General features: G+C 38.5%; 1 protein-coding gene across 1 annotated transcript in view; it reads right to left on the reverse strand.

The window, feature by feature from the left end:
• tln1 (talin 1) overlaps positions 1–25797 on the reverse strand; it is a 172170-nt gene that overhangs the window by 109193 nt on the left and 37180 nt on the right. Inside the window, exons 3-12 of the mRNA XM_080046831.1 lie at positions 24253–24415; positions 22088–22185; positions 20339–20468; positions 19984–20136; positions 15267–15409; positions 14681–14808; positions 14519–14579; positions 13567–13671; positions 8946–9101; positions 3638–3739 (exon numbers count right to left, since the gene is read on the reverse strand). Of these exons, the coding sequence (XP_079902957.1) occupies positions 3638–3739; positions 8946–9101; positions 13567–13671; positions 14519–14579; positions 14681–14808; positions 15267–15409; positions 19984–20136; positions 20339–20468; positions 22088–22185; positions 24253–24382 (1206 nt within the window). The 5' untranslated portion in view covers positions 24383–24415. The remainder of the gene's footprint in view (positions 1–3637; positions 3740–8945; positions 9102–13566; positions 13672–14518; positions 14580–14680; positions 14809–15266; positions 15410–19983; positions 20137–20338; positions 20469–22087; positions 22186–24252; positions 24416–25797) is intronic.

Consider the following 25797-nt stretch of genomic DNA (forward strand, 5'->3'; position numbering starts at 1 on the left):
CTCAAGCGCCACAAGAAAAGGGATTTTTCAGGTAAAAGCCAACCCACACATTACATCTGGAGATTTGCAGACCATTTGCCACCACCATTCTTCACTTGGGAGAAGGTTCTCTTGGTGGTAGGCAGAGTTGCGTTTCTGCCCAAACATGGCGGTTTTGGTTATGACCAAACAGATCAATTTTGGACTAATCTGTCCACAGAATAAGACTTCAGGTATCTCCAGGTGCTCTCTGGCAAAGCTGTGACAAGCAGTTTTGTTCTTTTTTGAGAGCAGAGGCTTCTTCAGCAACCATCCCATGAAAGCCATTTTGACTGAGTTTTCTTCTTATTGTGGAACCATGCACATCTGTCCCAGATGTTGCAAGAGAGGTCTGCAAATCACTAGATGTAATGTGTGGGTTGGCTTTTAACTAAAAAAAGACTTTTCTTGTGGCGCTTGAAGATATTTTTGAAGGAAGTCCACTTCTAGGCAGATGTTTAGTCACTCGTAAAGCTCTCCATTTGTAGATGATTTGCCTCACGGTGGACCGATGGAGCTCAAACTTTTTTTTAATTAATTTATAGCTGTCCCTAGACAAATGTGCAGCATCACAAGTCTATTCCTGAGATCTTCTGAGATTTCTTTCCCTTTTAGCATCTCTGACCTGTATGGGTTCAGTTTGGTGGGCCTAAACTGACCAGGTTTTATCTTTGTTTTATCTAGTGGCGCCCAATTTCTTCCCTAAAGATCTCTCATCATTACATTGGTCTATTTCATCAATCAATTTGGCCCACCTGATTGTGTTTACCTTGCTCGATTTAAGCAATGCAGCTTAGGGTTCACAAACTTTTGCACATACAACATTTGTCAAATAATTTGTTTTAACTGTTTTAACAATTGATTTCTGGAAAAGAAAAATGTTGAATTGATAAACAAACATCTATTATTTCATATAAAAAATACTGGTATTGAAAAAAATGAATTAATAATGGTTAAAATAAATACAATTCCAAAAGGCTCAAGGGGTTCACAAACTTTCGCACGACACTGTATAGGCCTACTCTCTAAAGAGTTTTATTAAGTTTGAATATCAAATATTCAATGCACTTTAGCTAACAGCTGCTGTCTAATTACAGAAAATAAAAATGCAGTCTGAATGAAGACAATGCCCCCCTGCATTTACCATCAAATAAATATAAGAGATCACTGTAAAGCCAACCTGAAAACCCAGTCATTACAACCTTTTCAACCTATTATAGATTTTCTGATAAATCGAGTAACAAGAACAGTTTAATCAATAAAGAAAGTGTGTTAGCTGTAGCATGCAGTCTTAGTCATTTTTGGGGAAGGATGTCCTTCAAATTTGAATTACTTATTCAATAAACAACAAACTTAGTCCATTAACTTCATTTTTCATAATTTATGGCAGAAACTATTTAAAAATTGGTTCCACAGGTGAATGTTTTTGCACTTTCAAAATCGGGAGATACTGTATAGTAGGCATAGCCTACTGTATACAGGTTTGCATAACTGGGATGCCCACGGGACCTGCGGTAATTTGCGAAACGTTATTTTCTTCATATTGTTGCAGGCGGCCAGGTTAATAAACTGCGGGTATTAGGGTTGTACCGATTGATGATGGAAAGGTAGGCCTACTATCTGCGATTGACGGGACGATCGGCAATCGTTTTTATCTAGCCGTCAGAGAGGGAGGCAGTGGAGAGAAAGAAAGCGACAGACAGAGAGAGAAGTAGAGACTCGCGTCTCACTCTGTTAGCTCAGGGCAACGCGACCCGAATGACCGTCTGATGAGCAGCTATTAATGAATAATTATAGAATAATATTTTTTTTTACTAAACACAATTTGTTTCTGTGCGAGTTGCGTTTGGGTCAGTAGCCTACCTATAGCTATCATCAGTGGGCGGTTGGTTGCGCACCTACAAGTAGAGCAGTGTGTGGTCGCGGGGTGAATAGAGCCAGCCACGATATGTCATCCTCCCTCCACCTCTCACTGAATTTATAATAGCTGGGCATGCATTCCGCTGCGTCGTTCTCTCCTTTCTTGCTTTACCGCGACCAACTTCAAATTCGGAGGCAGGGGAAACACATTTTTCTTCTACGTTTAAATGCGAATCACAGCCACACACGGCCGTACTGCCTCTAGCGAAGTGTCGGACTTTTATATCAGCAGTTAGTTAGAAAGTAGCCTCTCTACATTTCCTTCTCGGAAAGTCGCGGAAGAATATATAATATAGAAAAAATATAGAACATATAACATCCCCGACAAATTTAAGACCTTTGAGTAATGGATTTAAGACCAGCAAATCACATTTTTAATGAATTTAAGACTTTTTAAGGCCTTAATTTTAGATACATGAATTTAAGACTTTTTATGACTTTTTAAGGATCCGCGGACACCCTAGTATTTTTAAATATTTTATCTATAGTGTAGAGACAGAGTTGAAATGGGGCAGAGAGGGGAGTGACATGCAGAGAACGACCGCGGGCTGGAATCAAACCCGGGTCCGCTGCTGGCCGAGGCCCATGAGGGGGACGCCCTACCAACTGAGCTAAGGGCGCCCCATAAGTGTATTTTTATTTAATAAAATAGCCCCTTAAATATATGAAAAGACACTGTAGAAAGATGGTATTTCTCGCAAAAATCGTGCAAGAATCAATATCAATATAATAATAATATGGTTGTCATGTCACTCAGTAAAATTACATTTTAAGATAGTGCCTATTTTCTGTTATATATGTTATATAGGGTTAGATATATTAAGATTTACAAATATGTCTTATTTTATCATTAAAAAAGGTAAAACAAATGCTGTGATAGAGAAAAACTGTAAAACTGCATTAGATAATTCTATTTGCCACTCTCGTCTATCTTTTTTTTGTATCAATATGCAAAGGTGATGCAGAAGTGCAGCCCCATCTAAAGACATTTACATACAATATATGTTAGGATTCACACGTATTGTTCTCTCATGCCACCTAGACCTCTTGCCATCCCATGTAAACTTTTCTCTATCTCCCACTGCATGAGACAGGCTTAAAAACCTTTAGGACAGATTTCAGACACCAAGCAGGTGTTTATCTCTCATAGCACTATGTATGTTTTTAAAGACAGTGGTCAATAAACAAATGTAATCAACGTAAATATTGTTAACCGTTAAATATGAAACATGCTGTTGCGATAGGTGATCAGAAAGCTATTGCCATTACAAAATAATAGGCAATACATCAATGAGACGAGATAAAGAGCTGATGGCATACGTGTTAACAACATCTGTAATTTACACGATTACATTTAGAAGAAGTTACTCATTCATTCATCAACAAAAGTAGAGCAACGCATGTTTCATTATGGGCTACATAGCTACATGCTCAGATAGGTCAATACAACATCTCCATGAAATTACATTTACACGTAACTTTAATGTCCTTATTGCTTTTTAGTTTTTTCTGCCATTTACAGTTACAACACAGCTATTGCCAGCAGTTAAGTAATACACTTCAACGCAGACAAAGCAGACAAATAATATCTTAATGTAATACTTTTCTTTATCTTCTTTAAAAAAGAATCAAGTTGGCATTATTTGAACAAATAGATTGTATTAATGCAATGTATAATGTTGGTCCCACATGAACATACCTTCTTGAGGATGATGTCTATGTAACCGGCAATCAGCTGAGCTATCTGCTCTCCCTCAGTGGTTTGCACAGAGTAGTAACCATCCTGGTAATCTCCAAAGTCCTGAAAGGAGAAAAAAGAACAACCAAGATTAGATTCAAATGCAGGGGGCTCCTAAGTAGCTCTGTAGAATGATGGCGCTGTGACATCGCTTACAATGGACATTACTGTTGGAGATTTCATTGCATAAACTTTAGCCTGGGCTGCATATATCAAACTGTATTTTTACAGCTGTTTATTTGCACACATGGCTGCTTTAAAAAAAAAATCATAATTCTGTATTTATCTATCATACTATTCACTGGCAGAGCTAGTATTTTGTAGTGTTATCTATAAGTTACAGCTACTTGTGCACATGGATCATCCATACCACTTTTTTTATCCTGGCTATGCATCGCCAGTAGGCCATGCCAGTATGCCATGCACAATTAAGGCAGTTCTGAAGTCCAGAGGAGGTCCAATCTGGTACTAGGAAGGTGTACCAAATAAAGTGGCCAGTGAGTGTATATACAGATAGCTGCTCTCAGTAAGGCAGCTTTTTGGTCAAGTTCAGGACCACCTATCTGATCAGGACTGTGCCGTACCTGCATTAATCAAATGGTGTGATGACAACTTCCTTGTTTTAAATGTGACGAAAATTATTTAACTTAGTTATTATAGATTTCAGGAAGTGCAGTGTCAAACCGAAAGACAGTATCATACACGACTAAGATGTACAAGTCTGACAAAAATAAAAGTATTTATGAACAGTGTTTAAGTCGCAACTACACTTGGATAAGAATACAGATTGAATAGTCAGGTAGGGTATCAAATAACTTCTATCAAACTTTTATCCAGAGTCTTTAACGTTTTAATTTGTGTACTGGTTTAATGTTTCTAAAATGTATTAACGCTGGTTGGCTTCAATATCATTGGATTCCAGTTACAAGACCTGTGCTCTCTCTGAAAGAAGCAAGTAGTCCAAAAATCAGAAAGACCAGGTAAACCCGATCATGCACATGACAAGTGTATCTTATGAATTTGACATATCGGACGGTGGTGACAAAAACCTAGATAACCATCAAATACGTAGAATAATCAATAACAGTGATTTTATAACAGCATATTATTGGTTGAGCGTTAATTCAAGATTCACATAACAGTCTTTCAATCAGACTTGCTCTAACAGACTCACACCAAATCGCCTCATTTTGTATATCATCCTGTACTTTTTTAAGAATCATCCATGACAAAAGAAGATTATGAAAGTTTCCATAAATACAGTATTAGAAAAACTAAACCCTATTTCTATATTTAATATAATTATAATAACCTGAAAACCACCCAAATATGATGCCTTCACATTGAATGGCAACTCTGTCATTGGCCTGTCACCACTGTCAGACAGGAAATCTGACGGAGTTGACATCTGACGGTGTTGACATATTTAACATTTCTTAAACAAAACAAATGGAATTAATCTAGTTAGCCATTTGGTTTTTCTGTTGATAATCATCTATCTAGTGCTAGTATGAACTACTTCAGGAATATAAAATTATCGAAAGATTTCAAATAACTTCTTCTGAAATTGTAAGTCGTGTTGACATATCATAGTTGTAGGGGCCAAAATACATTTGGTCTATTTGTTTATTGTTAATTTTGAAAAGTCACGCACACTGTTTTGGTTTATGTCACTTCCTTTTGATTGACACATGTGGGTGTGGGTGTGGTTTAATCTATATACCTGGGCACTTGTGGCGGGCGGGAGTTAGGAGACAAAGGGGGTTAGTGGCGCACCTGATATTTTCTGTTTACCGTCAAATTATCGTCAAACTAGCGTCAATTACAACAGTTTATCTTTTCTTTATTTGTTTTCAATACCCTCGTCATGTTTTTATTCATCCGTTGTCATTCTGCCTTCATTTATTACATTTTCAAACTATACTCATCACCGGACTTAGTAGCCTAATTGAATGACGTGTAAATGCCTGGAGCCCACTTAAGCCTCTTAAAACTACAACACTTATCAGAGCCTGTGTGACTCTAATGTACTCTGCAGAGGTAGAATGTGACTAAGAGGTCCTTCATAGTGACAGCTGCCCCATATTTTGCCTGATTTTATTACATTTTAATGGATTGTCTTACGGTGTTGACAAAAAGTGTCCCACCACTTTGAAACCTTATAAAACATGAATGTGTTGAAGAAAAACTGTTTTTATTGATATGAGAGATTATTTAGTGTTGCTTTAACCCATTGATGACGGCTGCTGCGCGACGCCACATTGTATCTCCTGCCTGATGCTGCGTTGCGCAGCATTGTTACTTTTTCATGGAGTGCGCAGCATAGAATGTACCGTCATTGGTTCAAATACACATGAGGTGGGTTTTGTTGATTTTTTAAGACCACGTGACCACCCAAAAGTTGTGTGGTTTGCCAAAAATCAGTAAATAAAAAAAATTAAAAATTAAAAAATTAAAAATAATAATAAAAAAAATACGCCGGCTGTGACGGCGATAGTGTATTACAGAACAGTTAGTGGCCTTCAGAGCGCAGAATCTAGGTCTATTATAGGCCACTAAAGAAAATCACTCAACACATTGCATCTATTTAGTAACAATATTTATGAATTTAGGCTATATTTTGCTGCTCCAACTCAAGTTCAGCCCAGCCAGGCGATAGTTAAGTTTCAGTTTCGTTTTCATCTCCGTGGTAGGCTATACAGCCGTTTGGACCAGCTGATCGGCTCCCGACAGCGGGAGTCAGTCTGCATTCCAGTTGTACTGGGAAGTTGGATTTATGGTGCTAGTTAGGGCTGGGCGATATGACGATATCATATCGTGGACGATATGAAAGTGTCTACCGGGAGAGATTTGGCCATACCGTTTATATCGCAGAGAAAAAAAGTTCATGTGGCGGGAGCATAGATGGAGCGGGAGGCAGCTGTCCCTCCGAGTCCCTACAGTTACACTGCAGTTACACCGCCGCGCCACACGGGGGCTCTGCAGCAGAGTTCTGGGCTGCAATACAGCTTCTCTACCCGCAACAGAAGAAGCCTCATCTGTTGCTCTAGCTGTCTAGCTCCGCTCCGGTGCGCCATCACTTTACAGTTAACAAACCAACTCCGTGTCACGGTGGCAGAGCAGCTGGTTTTAACGGTCAAAAATGTCATCGGGCAAAGGAAACTTGCTTGCTGCTTCAGCGTGCTGTTGCCGTGACGCAGAGTTGGCTTGTTTTAAGCCGCAAACTACATGGGTTAGCTCTCGTGAGCTAGCTGGCTAATAATGACATCTTTAGCCTACTCGGGGCTTCACCCCCGTGCTGTTATTGTTGGAGACAGTTTTATGTAACTTTAAAACATGTCAAACTTGAAAATATTATTTGTGTTGAAGCTGGAGTTAAAGTATTACCAGACATTTGCTCATTAGTTAATGTTGACAGCTTTTTTAAATGAAGATGAGCAAATACTGCAGGAAAATTCAAGTCTTTCATTATTTTGATATAGGCTACTATCAATTGGAAAATGTAGGCTCTTTGGTTGATGCTGTCATTTTTATTTTGCGCTGACTGACTAAAGCCAGACTGGTGTGGTATTTTGTATGGAAATTTAAATTCCAAGCAAACGATGAAAATAATCTAATGTGATTAAAGTTCAGTACAGTTATTGTAATCCATTGAATTTTAAGGAACAATACTATATCGTGATATATATCCATATCGTGATATAAAATTACCTATATCGTGATATAAGATTTGGTCCATATCGCCCAGCCCTAGTGCTAGTGATAACTGAACTAAATTATAAAATAAAGCTATCTCCTCCTTTCTATATCTGTCTATCTTTATCCCTCCACTGCACACTCAGTCACTACTATCCATGCTAAAAGGAAGCAGGATTATAACCTCATTTAGCACATTATTTCTAAATATTTTATATTATTTATTCTTTTTATTTCTCCCCCAACTAATTTTGACGATTTTTAGAAAAATGTGTTGGTTTGTAAGTGCTAAGGGAGCATGTTTAAATAAAACCTGTGAACCTTAACTTTTAAATGTATTTTATTTCATGTTTCTATGTGCTACACAGGCTTAGATATTAAGGTTTTGGTAGACTTGACAATTCGTACTATTTTTTCAGAAAACCCTCAGGCATTAAGGACATGCATCCTAGATTGCCATAGTCATCAATGGGTTAAATGTATAAAGCACTTTTAAATCATTAAAGTACATTTTTAATAGGTTTTATTGCATATGAAAGATTCAAACCTTCTCTGTGGACACACTGTTTGGACGTTGTGAGAAGATAACAAGTGTCATATATTTGACATAATATTGATCAAATTAAATTTAAAGGGATGATTGTGCTCCAGACATTCTATTCTTATTAATCCCTAATAACATCTACAATTTTAAATATTTTTAAAGATAACAGCAGTTACATATGCAAGACGGCCTTTTGTCCCAGTTCCCAAGAATCACTGATATGTAATTCTTTTGAAGCACAATGAGTCTTGGCAAGTATTTTATGTGCTATAAAATACTTGATTGATAACTTGTTCCTAGTATTTGAATTCATTCAGGCCTGTGCCAGAAAGTTCAACCCTGAATTTCTAGGAATAAACTACTACAAAGGGGCAGTTTACACGGTGAAAACGCAACGGGGGCGACTGTGGCTCAGTTGGTAGAGCGGGTCGGCTGATGATCAAAGGGTTGGAGGTTCAATCCCCACCTGTGTCATGGTTGTTGTGTCCTTGGGCAAGACACTACACCCACCTTGCCTCGTGTGAATGTCGATAGTTAGCCTGCTATCGGTGTATGAATGTGTGTGAATGGTAACGTGGGAAAGGAAAACAGGTCTCCCTTGCAAAAGAGTCTTCGGTCTCAATGGGATTTACCTGTAAAATAGAAGTTAAAAAAAAAAAACGGTTTTCCCCTTTTCAAAGGTAATACTACTATCGTGTTGAAAGCAGCCCTACAAATCCAACAACACCAACACTTGCAAAATAAATGGAAGGCGAACACAGCAAGGATGTTCTACACATATTCTCTAAGCACCTGCATGACCACACATGTTGAACTATTCCAGTAATGGCAGAGCACATGCAATCACAGCAAATCATGCCTCAACACATAAAGGTGCTGTACAGTGAAGATGGGAAAGCAGCATAAGGGTGAGTCTAAACAATGTTTAGTAAACATGTTGCAAGGGAAAGTCATTTCAGCTGCGCAAATCCATTCTAAATCCATCATATTATCCTTTTCACACAAATATGGTTACAATAAAGAACTCACTAGGGTGAAGCTCTTGGGTGAGGCAGCCCAGCGTTTGATGTTGGTCAGGTTCCACTCTTGGATCACCTCCTTGGTTCTCTCGTCCACCCTCATCACACACTCCTTGGTGATACCAAGCAGACGAGGCACCAGTTTGTTCTTGCCCTTCATTTTCTCCTGCAGGAAGTTTTAGGAAAACAAGTTACAGTGATGTCCTTCCTGGAAATAAACCAGCAATGTTTAATACATTTAAATTTTAATACAACCAGCTTGCAGCAGCTCTACAATACACAGCCATACCAAGCTAATATGAACAGGTGTTTCATCTATTTAGTTAATTAGTTAGTAGTTGTAATTAGTCATTATTAGTGTTCCCAGTTTATAGATTAACAGAAGATGGGAAAAAACACATTTGTTTCCAAACAAAATTGTGCTGGATCCATTGTATGGGAGTGGTGAAGGATGTGGAACAATCAATAAAATCCGCAAAATCTTTGCCACGTGCAAGTCTCAAATTGTTCCAATGGAAAGCACTAAAGAATATTTTAGCCCATATCGCCCAGTCCTAATTCTACAAGAATTTCATGATTTTACCCAAGTAAATATCTGTTACAAGCTTCGGTCTTAACCCATTGATGACTATGGCAATCTAGGATGCATGTCTTTAATGCCTGAGGGTTTTCTGAAAAAATAGTACGAATTGTCAACGTCTACCAAAACCTTAATATCCAAGCCTGTGTAGCACATAGAAACATGAAATAAAATACATTTAAAAAGGTAAGGTTCACAGGTTTTTATTTAAACATGCTCCCTTAGCGCTTACAAACCAACAAATTTTTCTAAAAATCGTCAAAATTAGATGGGGGAGAAATAAAAAGAATAAATAATATAAAATATTAAAAAATAATCTAATAAATGAGGTTATAATCCTGCTTCCTTTTAGCATGGATAGTAGTGACTGAGTGTGCAGTGGAGGCATAAAGATAGACAGATATAGGAAGGAGGAGATAGCTTTATTTTATTATTTAGTTCAATTATCACTGGCACCATAAATCTGACTTCCCAGTACAACTGGAACCCAGAATGACCTGTCGGGAGCCGATCAGCTGGTCCAAACGGTTGTATGAAAACGAAACTGAAACTTAACTGTTGCCTGGCTGGGCTGAATTTGAGTTGGAGCAGCAAAATATAGCCTAAATTCTTAAATATTGTTAATAAATAGATGCAATGTTTTTTTTTTTTTTTTTTTCGTCAGTAGCCTATAGTAGACCTAGATTCTGCGCTCCGAACGCCACTAACTGTTCTGTAATACACTATCGCGGACACAGCCGGCTTATTTTTTAATTTTTTAAAAATTAATTATTATTATTTTTTTTTTTTTTTGATTGACGTGATTTTCGGCAAACCACACAACATTTGAGTGGTCACGTGGTCTTAAAAAATCAACAAAACCCACCTCATGTGTATTTGAACCAATGACGGTGCATTCTATGCAGCACACGCCATGAAAATTAGATAAAGTAACAATGCTGCGCTACGCAGCAGCCGGCAGGAGATACAATGTAGCGTCGCGCAGCAGCCGTCATCAATGGGTTAAGTAAAAAAAAAATTATTAATTGCAATTAATTTATTGATCAATTAATCAAGATTAATTACAGAAAAGTGTGAGATTAATTAGTTATTTTTTTATCTATTGACAGCACTAATATATATATATATATATATATATATATATACACACTGTATATATATATTAGTGCTGTCAAACTTTCAAATATTTAATCGCGATTAATCGCATTAATGTCATAGTTAACTCGCGATTAATAGCAAATTTTTATCTATTCTAGCCTAAATGTCCCTTGATTTCTTTTTGTCCCATTATTTTTTCTCATTGTAATGCTCTTTTCACACCCATTCTCTACACCCTTGAAATTCAGTGTATTTCTTCTAAAATATCATAATTTCCAATTCAGTGCAAATAGACAACAATGTAGATCCCCCCCACCCCTAGAACAGCATACACAAACATAATTGGAACTTCCTTTTTTATTTAAAAACCAAACCATAAAACAACATAGGATATAGCCTATATAAAACAAATTAGTATTAAGGTGGTTGCTGCCTAAATGTTTTGGGAGTCGTTCATCCACGACTTATTTCAGACTGTTTGTGGAATGGACACACCATACACTTGTGTGCTGGTGGTTGGTTGGTATGCCGCTGCTGCAGCCGAGGCTTAAGTCACCCTTGATAGCGAAAATTGAAGTGAAAATGAATGACTGGCGGCTGCCACTAATGTTCATGGAGGTTTCGGTGAAAAGCTTTCTTTTCTGTTCTTTTTCCGCGTAGTCCCCGAGTCACACACGGAAGAGAAGTGAAGGTCGCGCAGCTGAGCTAGGAAGTGCTAGCTTCCGGTTTCTGCTTCAAAATAAAAGTAAAAATTGACTTGACGTTTAGCCGTTTTGCCAGTTAAATGATTTTAATGTGAAGTTACGCTGTAGGACATGTTCCGGTTGACTTAACAGTAACTTAATGGCGAGGCATATGTATAGTTTGTGGTGTTTCAGTTGTTCTAACATTACTAGTTGATGCAACAGCATGTGAAAAAACCACAACGTTTGCTAGGCCATGGCGAGCGTTAATCACGCGATAAAAAAATTGACGCCGTTAAAATGGGTTTGCGTTAACGCCGTTAATAACGAAATAAATCGCTCGCTTTAGCGATCAATGACACATTAAAAGAGGAACTAACATCTCAAAAGTGCGTCAAATAAATAAAATGTTAAGCTGAATGTTGTGCCGTGTATTTTTTATCATAAAGAGCAGTGTACTACTTGTATAGCCTACATATTTAATACTTAGGCTAACATTTTGAATGAATGCAGCCCCCGTGCCTCAGTGTCCCCTCAGCTGCTCCATGTCGGAGATAACTGCCCTTACGCAGTCCCATGCAGCACTCCTAAGTGACCCGTGTGCGCACTATTGAATCAGCTCTCCTACTCAGTTGCACACCATAAGCTGCACATTTTTAAGTGATTAATATCTTTATTTCGGTCTGAGCAAACACTGAATTTTCTATTATCTTCTAATAATTGTCCAACAAAGTCATCGGCTACCCGGCACAGCCTGCACTGCGAGTCCATGCTGTTTACAAACTTGCGTACACGAGCTGAGAGCTGGCGTGGGATTTGAGCGTATCCTACGCTCACGTCCATATTGATAAATGCCGAGGTTTGCGTGGAAATGTGCGTACACCCACTTTTCTGGTCAACGCAGGGTTGATAAATGAGGGCCATTGTGTTCTTCTTTTGTCAGTTATGGGAAAAACTGCAACACTTTTAAAGTTTAGATTTAAAGTACTCCATCCAGTGTTTCCCCCAGCGCTTTATAGCTAAGGTGGCCCAACCCCCGCCTTGACTACCAACCACAAAAAAAAAAATAATAATAATTTATTATTATTATTTTTATTTTTTTGTGCTGCACAATTAATGTTCTAGCAAGCGCGATGTGTGCTTGTGCATGGTCATAACTGCGCGAAAGGCCGCGATTTGCAGTAAAAAGCATGCGTCTCCAAGCGTTTCTCTATCAGCTGCTCTGTGTCTGCGGCTTTGCGCGCGACTACGGCATGCACGCGAGCAGAAGCAAACCGACATTTGACTGGTGGCGATATTTAGCTGAACAGAAAGAAGTGCTCTGCAAAGCTAGAACAGTTTAAGACTCTACATCACCGTGGCAACACAACCTATCTATCAGCTAGGACAGCGCAGAGAAAAGTCTGCAGAATGCATGAGAGTGATGGCCCAGCCAAGTTTCAGTAAGTTTACAGAAGTGCCACACTGTTACTGTCTTTGAAATGCATTTAGACATTTTAAGGGGAAAACCCATTGTATTTATTATTTAAACTATTGAGTTATGTTTCAAACAGCATGCTAGTGTAGGTAAAGAAGATTTATTTTCTGAATTTTCAATGCTGCTTTATTTTTATGTTTTAAATTGGGAAATACATGTTCCAAAACGACCAATAATCTCTGTATTTAAAAATAAATCAAGCAAGTAGGCTCAAAATAACCATTAATGAATTATAGGCTATCGCATCACAGTAGGCCTATTGTCCACAATAATCGCACAACAGCCACTCATCAAAAAAGGAACTTTAAAAAGTTTAATTAGCACTTTGATGTGCATACACATGTTAAGAGTATGGTCCATTATTTGTATTTAGTGTGTCTGTATAGTATTGCACCAAAACAGTAGAGGTTTTCTTTAATTGTGCTTTGTACTGTCTGCATGTTTGCACATCATTTGTACCTGCACATAGCAAACAAAATTGCACAACTTTAAGGTCAGTGTCTGTTGTATTTTAGTGTCTGTTGTATTTTTGTATTCAAATTAACAGTTGTTTATTTATTTACTGCGCATTGGCATCTTTGAGCAAAATACCCCCCAAATTTGCGCAAGCGCCGCGCCTCCCATGACCCGAGGCAGTGACCACCTTGCCTAAGCCATTTTCTGGGGGAAACACTGCCATCCATATATCTATAAGGGCGTTGGACCCATGAACAATGCTTTGATCCATACAAGAATCGCAAAGCAAATGTTAATGTAATCATTGTTCTGCAATCCATCAAACACACATATATACCTTGACTAAAAAGAATGACACTCCGTAGGTTTTCAGAGACCTGGCCAGTTTCACATAGCTGACTTTGGCCTCAATCTCCGTCATGTTCTGACAGTTTTTGTGTGCCTGTACAGACAAGAGAAACAAACAAAGTGGATCAATTCAGGATAGCATTCGGCAAGCAGAGCCAAATATTTGTCATCTTTTGTATGGTGTCATGTCATTCTTTGTACAAGTTTGTCATGCTACTTAATTGTTTGTGTTGTCCTGCATAAACAGTTCATCCTACTCAACATGACTTTAAGGTTCTTTTGCTTCTTCTGTGCTCACCGCTGATGTTTTGAAATCCTTATACTGAGAGATCCCGTTTCAATATTGGAAAACATAACAATATTTTCAAGTCTGTCTCGAATTAATAAAACTAAATGTACAGTATAACCTTGTATGTCATGCTGTTCATCTAGCTAGGATTGAAAAATAATCGTATTCACAAAACATTTTAAGGCTAAGAATATCTCGGATTAAACAAATATGTGGGAAATACTACAATATATAATTTTTGTTCAATATTGAATTATTTTTAAATTACTGACGTCTAAATTTGTATCTAAAAATCTTTATAAATATATTAGCAACACTATCTCCCACAGTGCTTTTATCATAAATTCGGTCTCAGAGATCCATTTCCTCTCAGCCAATCACTGTGGGCATAGATAGAAGGTATGAACGTTCATGAAACATGACTTCATCCACAGCAACTAGGTCAACCCCGCCCTTTCCTTTGAGCTTAGGAGTTCTCCCTATTCTTAAGTAAAACTGGTCAAATTTAAAAGTTTTGTGAATATGTTTTAAAGAGATAATGCTTAGCTAGAAGCTTTAAGTACATATTCAGCGTACTTAATGGCAAGATCAAATGTTTTTGGAATATGGCCCCAGATCAAAAAGCAGCATGGTGGAAAAGTGCAGTTTTTACCTGGAAGATCCTTTTCTCTCCTTTGTTTTTGATGTACTCTTTGGGAAGGAACTCCTTTAAACTGAGGAGGAAACAGTTCAATGAAAATCTAACAAGCCTCAGGACCATTTCAAGAATAAGTCATAATAGTGATGTGAAAATTAACATCATAGCAGTGCTCACTCTAAAAATCCAGGCTTATGTTTGTTCTCATTGTGGTCACCAAACTGAATCTGACACTGATAGCCAGCAAACTCGCAGGCCTTGTCAAAGGACACCGGATGAGATCCATTCAGAATGTCATCACGGGCCTGTCCACAAAGACAAACACAAACATACACACGTCATTCCTCACAACATTATTCAACAACTGAAAATTACTCTATTGTATAATATTAGTTTCAAAAATAATCTGAGCAGTGAAAACATTAGCAATAGATAAAACTTGATTCTGGTGGGCTGGAAGGTGTGCATTATTCAAGTCTAACCAAATGTTAGTCATAAAGAGGTTTGAGCTTATGCTCATCACATTGAATGAGAACACAGCAAAAGGAAAATATGCATTTCCATATCCACCTGCAGATTGATGTGCATAAAGGAATCAAACTGGTCAAACACAAAAATAAGACCGCCTCAATAATCAATGCAGGGTTTTTTTTAACCCTTTGGTGACTGCAAAAAGTACATAGTATTTCCATGCATAAAAACAGGAATAATCTAAAGCTTGCCAGAAAACCAAGTGTAATCCCAGAGAGAGTTGTGTGTGTACCTGAACGTAGAGCAGGTTGAGCTGGACCGGGTCTCTGGAGTCCACGTTCTGGTCAGAGTAGAAGAACTTCCTCCTGAGCAGCAACATCTCTGTCTCCTCCACACCCTGCTCCCTCAGAGTCCTGCCATGGTCCAACCAGTTTACTGACAACACAAACACAATCACTGATGGTCCATTGGATGTGATAATGGAAAACAAGAAATGTTCATTCATGTTACATTTTCTTTTCTTTTTTATCTTGGGAATGTGCCATATACAATATGAAATATAGTGCAGTGGTGGTGTTAGCAACCCATCAGTACAGCTTATATTTTAGCTTTACTCTCATGCCATCTTAGAAATTACCTCTAACCTCCTCACTAACAGCTAATTGCTATGTATGTGATTCTAGCCTGTCAAATCCATATATTCTGTGTACTATGATTATTTATTTTTTTGCTCTGAGGAACTTTCAGTTTTTGTTTATTATGGCACCCACTATGGACAAAAGCAGTAGTGTTTTTACTTTCCCAGTTCTTGTTCCTGGGTGAGCGTAGCCATGACAAAGGCATTAAGAAAAACTTTATAAAAATAGCATTCTTTCCACTGATGGTCTCGTTTGCTGTTACATGTAATTTATGATCACCCGAGGAAGAATTTGACTGTTTTAGAAATATTTCCTCATCCCTGGTAGGAAGTAACAGTTGCCAACTGGCAAGAAATTGTCAACCATTTGCCTTTGGTTGCTAACAGTGGCAAACACTTACATACAGTCATATGAAAAAGTTTGGGAACCCCTCTCAGCCGGCATTATAATTGACTCTGCTTTCACAAAAAATATATAAAAGTGGTATGTCTTTAATTTACAAGGAACAGCTAAGTACTGGGATGTTTTCCAAACAAAGATTTTTTGAAAAGCAGTATTTGGTTGTATGAAATAAAATAAAATGTGAAAAACTGGCTGTGCAGAAATATGGGTACCCTTGTGGTTTTGTTGATTTTAATGCCTGTAGCAGCATGTAAAACTGATGACTTTAAACACAAAGTTGGTTGGATTATGTTGTTAAGCCTTGAACCTCATAGAAATGTCTGTTTAATCATGAGAAAATGTATTTTAGGTGCCTAAATGCAAGTTGCACTTCTCTTTGACTCTCTGCTGAAGTGAGAATTAACAGTTCAAAACAGCTCCCAAAAGATCTTAAAAATAAAGATTATTCATTGTCATGGTTTAGGGGAAGGCTACAAGAAGCTTTCCCAAAGGTTTCCATTGTCAATTTCTACTGTAAGGAACGTTGTCAGGGAATGGAAGGACACAGGCACAGTTGCAGTTAAACCCAGGTCTAGCAGTCCAAGAAAAGTACAAGAGCGGCATATGCGGCGGATTGTGAGAATGGTTGCACACAACCCAAAGATCACCTCCAAAGACCTGCAAGAACATCTGGCTGCAGATTGTGTATCTGTACATGGTTCTACAATTCAGTGCAATTTGCACCAAAACATCTGTATGGCCGGGTGATGAGAAGGAAGCCCTTTCTGCGCCCACGCCACAGATACAGTTGCATGGAGTATGCAAAAGCTCATTTAGACAAGCCAGCTTCATATCGGAAGAAAATGCTTTGGACTGATGAGACAAAAATTAAGTTATTTGGTCTTTATAAAAAACAGATGTGTTGGTGCAAATTGCGCTGAATTGTTGAACGATGTACAGATACACAATCTGCAGCCAGATGTTCTTGCAGGTCTTTGGAGGTGATCTGTGGGTTGTGTGCAACCATTCTCACAATCCTCCACCTATGCCGCTCTTGTTTTTTTCTTGGTCTGCCATGCCTGGGTTTAACTGCCACTATGCCTGTGTCCTTCCATTTCCTGACAACGTCCCCTACAGTCGAAATTGACAATTGAAACCTTTGGGAAAGCTTCTTGTAGCCTTCCCCTAAACCATGACAATGAACAATCTTTGTTTTTCAGATCTTTTGGGAGCTGTTTTGATGATCCCATTCTGTCTCACTTCAGCAGAGAGTCAAAGAGAAGTGCAACTTGCATTTAGGCACCTAAAATACATTTTCTCATGATTAAACAGACATTTATATGAGGTTCAAGGCTTAACAACATAATCCAACCAACTTTGTGTTTAAAGTCATCAGTTTTACATGCTGTTACAGGCATTAAAATCAACAAAACCACAAGGGTACCCACATTTTTGCACAGCCAGTTTTTCACATTTTATTTTATTTCATACAACCAAATACTGCTTTTCAAAAAATCTTTGTTTGGAAAACATCCCAGTACTTAGCTGTTCCTGGTAAATTAAAGACATACCACTTTTATATTTTTTTTTTGTGAAAGCAGAGTCAATTATAATGCCAGCTGAGAGGGGTTCCCAAACTTTTTCATACGACTGTAAAAAGTAGGGACAACAAATTAAAAAGCGTGCACCCCAAAATAAATAAATTTTGAACATCTGTTGCATTATCGAAATTTATCAAAATGCTGCTGTTACAGTCAGGACCAGAAAGTGAAGCACAATAATGTGTGCGTTTACTCATGTGTGTACAAGCATATGTTGTCCAAGAGGTAACGTTTGCTCGATTAACTTATTATACTGTATATATGTTTACGTATAAATAACACCTTGTTTAAACAGTTTAATTAAGAAAAGAAGAGAGGGTGATCTTTGCATGCGGTTGTTGCCTTATTTACATGCAGTAAACATATACAGTCATATGAAAAAGTTTGGGAACCCCTCTCAGCCGGCATTATAATCGACTCTGCTTTCACAAAAAAAATATAAAAGTGGTATGTCTTTAATTTACCAGGAACAGCTAAGTACTGGGATGTTTTCCAAACAAAGATTTTTTGAAAAGCATTATTTGGTTGTATGAAATAAAATAAAATGTGAAAAACTGGCTGTGCAAAAATATGGGTACCCTTGTGGTTTTGTTGATTTTAATGCCTGTAACAGCATGTAAAACTGATGACTTTAAACACAAAGTTGGTTGGATTATGTTGTTAAGCCTTGAACCTCATAGAAATGTCTGTTTAATCATGAGAAAATGTATTTTAGGTGCCTAAATGCAAGTTGCACTTCTCTTTGACTCTCTGCTGAAGTGAGACAGAATGGGATCATCAAAACAGCTCCCAAAAGATCTTAAAAACAAAGATTGTTCATTGTCATGGTTTAGGGGAAGGCTACAAGAAGCTTTCCCAAAGGTTTCAATTGTCAATTTCGACTGTAGGGAACGTTGTCAGGAAATGGAAGGACACAGGCATAGTGGCAGTTAAACCCAGGCATGGCAGACCAAGAAAAAAACAGGAGCGGCAAAGGTGGAGGATTGTGAGAATGGTTGTACACAACCCACAGATCACCTCCAAAGACCTGCAAGAACATCTGGCTGCAGATTGTGTATCTGTACATCATTCAACAATTCAGCGCAATTTGCACCAAAACATCTGTTTTTTATAAAGACCAAATAACTTAATTTTTGTCTCATCAGTCCAAAGCATTTTCTTCCTATATGAAGCTGGCTTGTCTAAATGAGCTTTTGCATACTCCATGCAACTGTATCTGTGGCGTGGGCGCAGAAAGGGCTTCCTTCTCATCACCCGGCCATACAGATGTTTTGGTGCAAATTGCACTGAATTGTAGAACCATGTAAAGATACACAATCTGCAGCCAGATGTTCTTGCAGGTCTTTGGAGGTGATCTTTGGGTTGTGTGCAACCATTCTCACAATCCGCCGCATATGCCGCTCTTGTACTTTTCTTGGTCTGCTAGACCTGGGTTTAACTGCAACTGTGCCTGTGTCCTTCCATTCCCTGACAACGTTCCTTACAGTAGAAATTGACAATTGAAACCTTTGGGAAAGCTTCTTGTAGCCTTCCCCTAAACCATGACAATGAATAATCTTTGTTTTTAAGATCTTTTGGGAGCTGTTTTGATGATCCCATTCTGTCTCACTTCAGCAGAGAGTCAAAGAGAAGTGCAACTTGCATTTAGGCACCTAAAATACATTTTCTCATGATTAAACAGACATTTCTATGAGGTTCAAGGCTTAACAACATAATCCAACCAACTTTGTGTTTAAAGTCATCAGTTTTACATGCTGTTACAGGCATTAAAATCAACAAAACCACAAGGGTACCCATATTTTTGCACAGCCAGTTTTTCACATTTTATTTTATTTCATACAACCAAATACTGCTTTTCAAAAAATCTTTGTTTGGAAAACATCCCAGTACTTAGCTGTTCCTGGTAAATTAAAGACATACCACTTTTATATTTTTTTTTGTGAAAGCAGAGTCAATTATAATGCAGGCTGAGAGGGGTTCCCAAACTTTTTCATATGACTGTATATAGAAACAGCCATAAAACTGCCCACCAAGCCGCGTTAAACTATACTGTACCTTTCAAATTACCTAGATTATCATATTTTACCAACACAAATAAAGCCAAAAAATGTTGAGCCCTGCTCATTCTGTCTAGAGCTCAATTAAAGAGATACAGTATATATTACTCGTCGTCTGTCACAGTTGGTAACTACTAGTCAGAGACACCTTGTCATTCTTAATATATTCACATCACAACAAAGCTGTATCATCCAACAAGAATGGTAGATTTTGGACTTCAAGTAAAACTATTACATTGGATCATTGTTTACCAGATTTAGAATTTGACCTGTGGGAAACTACAGGCCATAAACTGTGTGTGTAAAAGACTGAGAGCTTGTGCTGGTCATACACTCATCATCTGTGTGGAGCTTCTGCTTGAGCTTCTCCATCTTCTTGTCGTCCCTCAGCAGAGTCTTGTCTCTTTTCAGGGTGCCTGTGGTCTCCTCTTTCTTCTCCTCAAGAATGTCTCGCACCAGCGAGTACTCATCATAGTTTGTGATGCCTGACACACAAACACATTAATACAATCACTTCAACGTTTTAAACTGCAGTACAGGCACAAGTTGAGGATAAAGCCTACTTAGATTTACAGCAGCTATCAGGATAAATTAACCAGAAATGAAAAAAGCAGAATGACATTATTTCACCGGCAGATATCAGGGAGATATGAAGGTAAAGTGTGAGCTGTCAGTGACAGAGCTGACCTATTCTAGCACAGATGGTCATGAGCATGTCACTGACGATCTTGGAGTCGTCCACCATGACAGTCTTCACTGTTCCATCCAGCATGCGGATCTTCAGAGGCCTTTGCTTCTTTTTATACTCAAGAGTGTCCTGACAGACAGAGAAGAAAAGTCAGGAGCTCTGGAATACAAAATGTCAAAATGCCTGACAAATCTTTCAGGCTTGATTTTGGAGGTTATTCAAAGGCTGACCTTTTGGGGATTTATAAACAAGAAACCTGAGTGATCAAGAGTCAGTCAAGATTCAAGACAATTTATCCGTCATATCCACAACAATAACAGCAGCACATACATATATTTTCCCCTTATTTGTTTGCACGACAGCAATGTTGTACGACTAAGTTTTAGTTTTTTACAGAAGTTTCTTTTTGCGACTAAAAATTATTTTACAACGATCTGTCTTTTATTTTTGTTTTAACAATTCAAAATCACCTAATTCGCTAAGGACAGGCTGCATTGAGCACTTTTCCAGTAGCCTTACGGCCTCCACACACATCCTGCGTCTACCTCTGGAGCGCGTTTTTTATGGACACACATACAACATCTCAACTGCTGCTGCTGCTGCAGCGCTGCTTTTAAAAGCCCTGTCTTTCTACATAGAGTTTTCATAGATAAGTTCTTTCATGTCATTTATGATGCATATGATTTATATTGAGTCTAATATTGAGTCTCGACAGTAATCCGTGCCTTTTTTTTTTTTTTTTTTTGCCACATTTTCGCTTGTTGGAAGTTTTATTTTGAAAGGGACACACCAGGAAATGGTGAAACTACAGCGAAAGCTGCCGGTATGAAGTCAATATTACTCTCAGCAGAGTATTTCTCTATCAGTTAAAGCAGAGAGACCCGAGAGAGTCTCTCAGAAAAAAATAGGCGAGCCTCCTGAGGTAAAGTGTAGCGTCGCTGCAGACGTGCCTCCGACGGGCATCAGCAGTGCGTCTGAGGTTGGATGTGTGCCCGCTCTAGGTTGATTACATGGTCGGTTAAAAAAAGTCAGACGCAGACGTGCAGTAGACGCGCAGTAGAGGTAGGATGTGTGTGGAGGCTGTTACTCTCAAGCAGTATCCACTGTCACCTGTGTAGTCAGACACCTCTGGTCCATTGATTGAGATCCACATAAGATGTCTAGCAGCAGAACTAACGTTTCAACCACCCAAGTCAATTGTCAAATATATCCTAACGTCCCCCAGACCTTCTCTAGGTTTTAGTTATTATCCGAGTCGACTTGTGTTCAGATAGGAAGAATTGTGTGTCCATTTAAATGCCTCAGCCTACCTCAGTATTGTTGCTGACCGTGTCCAAACCTTTATGTACGCATCTTCTTATAGCTACTTCCAGCAGGATTATGCACCATGTCAAAAAGCTCAAATGATCTCAAACTGGTTTTTTGAACATGACAATAAGTTCACTGTACTCCAATGGCCTGCACAGTCACCAGATCTCAACCCAATAGAGCCCCTTTGGGATGTGGTGGAAGGCCAAAGGAGGTCCAATCCAGTATTAACAAGGTGTACCTGATTCAGTGGCCAGTGAGTGTATTTAATACCATTTCATCAGATAATTATTCTATTTTCACCAAAATGCTTTACAATTTACTTGGACCTATCAGAATACGTGATTTTCTTCAGAATCTTATCTCATTAGGTTGAATATTTGTGATTTTTTGTTCTTTCAGCCTATGCCATTTTGCTCTACTGTCACATTTAGACTCACCCCATTCCTCAACATGTAGTAGTCCAGGGCCTTTCCTGCCTCCAGCCAGATGCCTTTCTTTGGGTCTTCATCAGACAGGAACAGCCCATAGTCATTGGCTACAGAAGGAAACAGAAATAAAGAGTGAGGCTAGTGTGTTTCATGGAGCACATTCACATGTGAATATTTACTCACTATAGAGCTATAATTCCCTCATGTACTTGTACTATTTGTAACTTTTAATCTATGTGCACTAGCTTTAGTGTCCATGTTAACCAGGTCAGCATATGTCTGGATGATCAGTGACTTCCGATTAAGGTCCTATTCATGTTAAGACAATATATTCCAAATAAGGTGTTTACATGTTCAGCAGCTACGGGCACATTACTGTTTACAAGTCAATCAGCATATTTTGAATACGCCAGCAATGTGGTAGAAGCGTCATGATGCCTGAAGTCAGCGCATTTTTTCCGGTAATAATTCCTGTCCCTTCTATGTTAAATGAATTAACTTTATGTCATCAGCGTTGTCTGGTATTGTTGCATGTGTACACACTCTAGATAACAGCCATAAACCAGGGCATGCGTCACAAACTGCAGCGAATGCCAAAAATGCAGCAAAAACCCGATATGAATATTTATTCGGATTAAGTTGTATACATACATACCACAATATTTTGATTAAGATCAGAATACTCCAGGTGTCTTAACATTTGCAAAAACTCATCTCTTAAGGGAAAGACAGGAAACCTAGACTACTTACAGGGTTTTTCCTGGCTCAGAATGGGCCTTTGGGGGGTCAGTACGCGGACCAACTTTGTTGGGGTCGCGACTATGTGCAACAGTAAAGGCAAAAGGTTTGTGTATTTTAAGAAGGGTGTGGGGTTAAGAGAGGGGAGTTCCTGTCCATATAAAGAGCATTTCAATCAGCCTGTCAATCACTGCATTACCATGGAGCTCACTGATGCTGATGAAATCACAATAAAGAACCTGTAGATATGAAGTCAAAATACTAACAATGATTACCTATTTAATAATGTAATTGTTTCTAATTGATCTAAACCATGGAAATTGTGAAAAAATCATGATTATTTTGAGTAATCACATTGTGTGATCACGATTATAAAATGCAGTTAATCATTGATTTAAGAACATCATGCATTTATTTATCTTTTACCAAGGTTGTTTCTATTAACACCATGACTTTGGACTTTAAACATAGGTCCAATTGAACTGAAAACAAGGAAAATAGAAATAGGCTAAATAAGTGAAACATATTTTTAATAATTGAATAAAATAAATATGTCAAAATAAAAATCACCCGTTGCAAATGGTGTTGATAGGGCACGTCTTTTGCTAGCAGGAATTTAAGGGGATCATTTATGTCTCAAGGAGCTGGCTGGATAGGCAGTTGCATTGTAGCCTACAGTGTTGACTGTTGTGATGGCAGGAGTCAAGGAGCTTTAAACTCATGTGTTTTTTATTCCTTTATTGCTTGGTCATAGACCACTATGATTCGACTTAAAGTGAATAAACAAATTGTCGGGATGTTTTTGAGGTGCAGATATGGTCGCATATGCGTTTTCCCTCTCTGGCGCGGTCGCGTATGTCACGTGACTCGCGTGTCTGCATGTGACTTATCTTGCACATTATTTTAGTCTGTTGTGAGTCTGAAGTGTTTTCAGACAACACAATTTTGAATAAAAATATTTTTGGCCAAAGGCTGAGTTTCTGCCATACTTTAGAAGTTGTTCAAAACACCCACAATGCGGAACATTTCCCTCCTACTCTCTAGACCAGCCGAAAGCTAAACTATCAGGTGAGGGAGGGGCCGAGCAGGGCTCACGGCTGAAAGAAGGGTTTGCTGCATTTAAAAGCCTGTGTGCGGAACAATGATAGTTTAATTACGATTATTTTGTTTTCATGATTGAGGGAAGCCATAATAATAATCAAAATTGAAATTGAAATTCAAGTAATTGCCCAGCCCCTCAAGAAGGATGACTTAAATTGGGCAGAATTTGGAGAGGTTTTAAATTGCTAAATTTATTCTCAATCTTTATCATTTTGGCGCTGGTGATTTTCCTTTGGCGCTGGACGAATCCTCTTTGGGGGGCGGCGAACATTTCTCTATGCAGGAAAAACCCTGCGTGCGTGCGTGCGTGCGTGTGTGTGTGTGCGTGTGCTCACGCTGGCCAAGGTGTGCCTCAGGAACTCTCTCTCTGATGACGCGGCAGGCATCATACACCATGGTAGAGGGCTCAAACTGCATGGTCTTCACCACGTTCCCCACGCCGATCTTTAGTGACAGGGCCACCATGATTGCTGCACGGCACCTCCACCCAACTCACTCCTGCATGATGCAGAATAAATAAATTAGTTGAGACAATATCCAATTTAGTATAATAACATCCTTCTGACTCCACAAAGACAACAAAAATTTCAGATATGTTTTTATGTCAAGCTGTACATAGTCACAATGTTGGAAACAGCCAACCTGGTTAATTAATAGGCAAGGCAAGGCAAGTTTATTTATATAGCACAATTCAGACACAAGGCCACTCAAAGTGCTTTACAGGGGCAAGACCAGAATACATAAAACACATTATAAAACATTTAAAAGCGATTAAAAGAAGCAAATAAAAATAAAAAATAAAAACATGAAAACTGGATTTAATAAAAGAAGCAAATAAAATGAAAATTGCAGGTTAAAATGGAAACAAAAAAGTCTTCAGACTCGATTTAAAAGAACTGAGAGTTGCAGCACACCTCAAGTTCTCTGGGAGTTTGTTCCAGATTGTTGGTGCATAAAAACTAAAAGCTGCTTCTCCTCGTTTAGTCCTAACTCTAGGGACTGTAAGTAGACCTGTCCCAGACGACCTAAGGGCTCTGGACGGTTCATAACTTATCAGCATATCAGTAATGTATTTTGGCCCTAAACCATTTAGTGCTTTATAAACCAACATCAGTATTTTGAAATCAATTCTTTGAGTGACTGGAAGCCAGTGTAAAGACCTCAGAACTGGGGTAATGTGATCCACTTTTTTGGTCCTAGTGAGGACTCGAGCAGCAGCGTTCTGAATTAGCTGAAGCTGTCTGATAGATTTTTTTGGAAGGCCAGCAAGGACACTGTTACAGTAGTCAAGTCTACTAAAGATAAATGCATGGACAAGTTTTTCTAAGTCTTGCTGAGACATAAGCCCTTTAATTCTTGATATGTTTTTTAGGTGGTAGTAGGCTGATTTATTAATTGATTTTATGTGTTTCTTGAAATTCAAGTCGGAGTCTACAACAACACCAAGATTTCTGGCTTGGGGTGTGGCTTCTAACATAACGGATGTAAGCTGTGCGCTGACTTTTAATTGTTCGTCTTTGGCACCAAAGACAATTACTTCAGTTTTATCGTTGTTTAATTGAAGGAAATTTTGGCACATCCAATCATTGATTTGTTCAATGCACTTACTCAGTGCCTGTATCGGACTGTAGTCTCCTGGTGATATGGTTATGTAAATTTGTGTGTCGTCTGCATAATTATGGTAGCATAATTTGTTCTTATTCATAATCTGAGCTAGTGGGAGCATATAGATGTTAAATAGAAGAGGGCCAAGAATGGAACCTTGGGGGACCCCGCATTCAATATTTGTCCGCTCAGATGTGAAATTGCCTATTGACACATAGTAGTCTCTATCCTTTAAGTAGGATTCAAACCAGCTTAGTACAGTTCCAGAAAGTCCA

The sequence above is a fragment of the Ammodytes marinus genome, assembly GCF_949987685.1.
Source record: "Ammodytes marinus genome assembly, chromosome: 18".
NCBI classification, from domain to species: domain Eukaryota; kingdom Metazoa; phylum Chordata; class Actinopteri; order Uranoscopiformes; family Ammodytidae; genus Ammodytes; species Ammodytes marinus.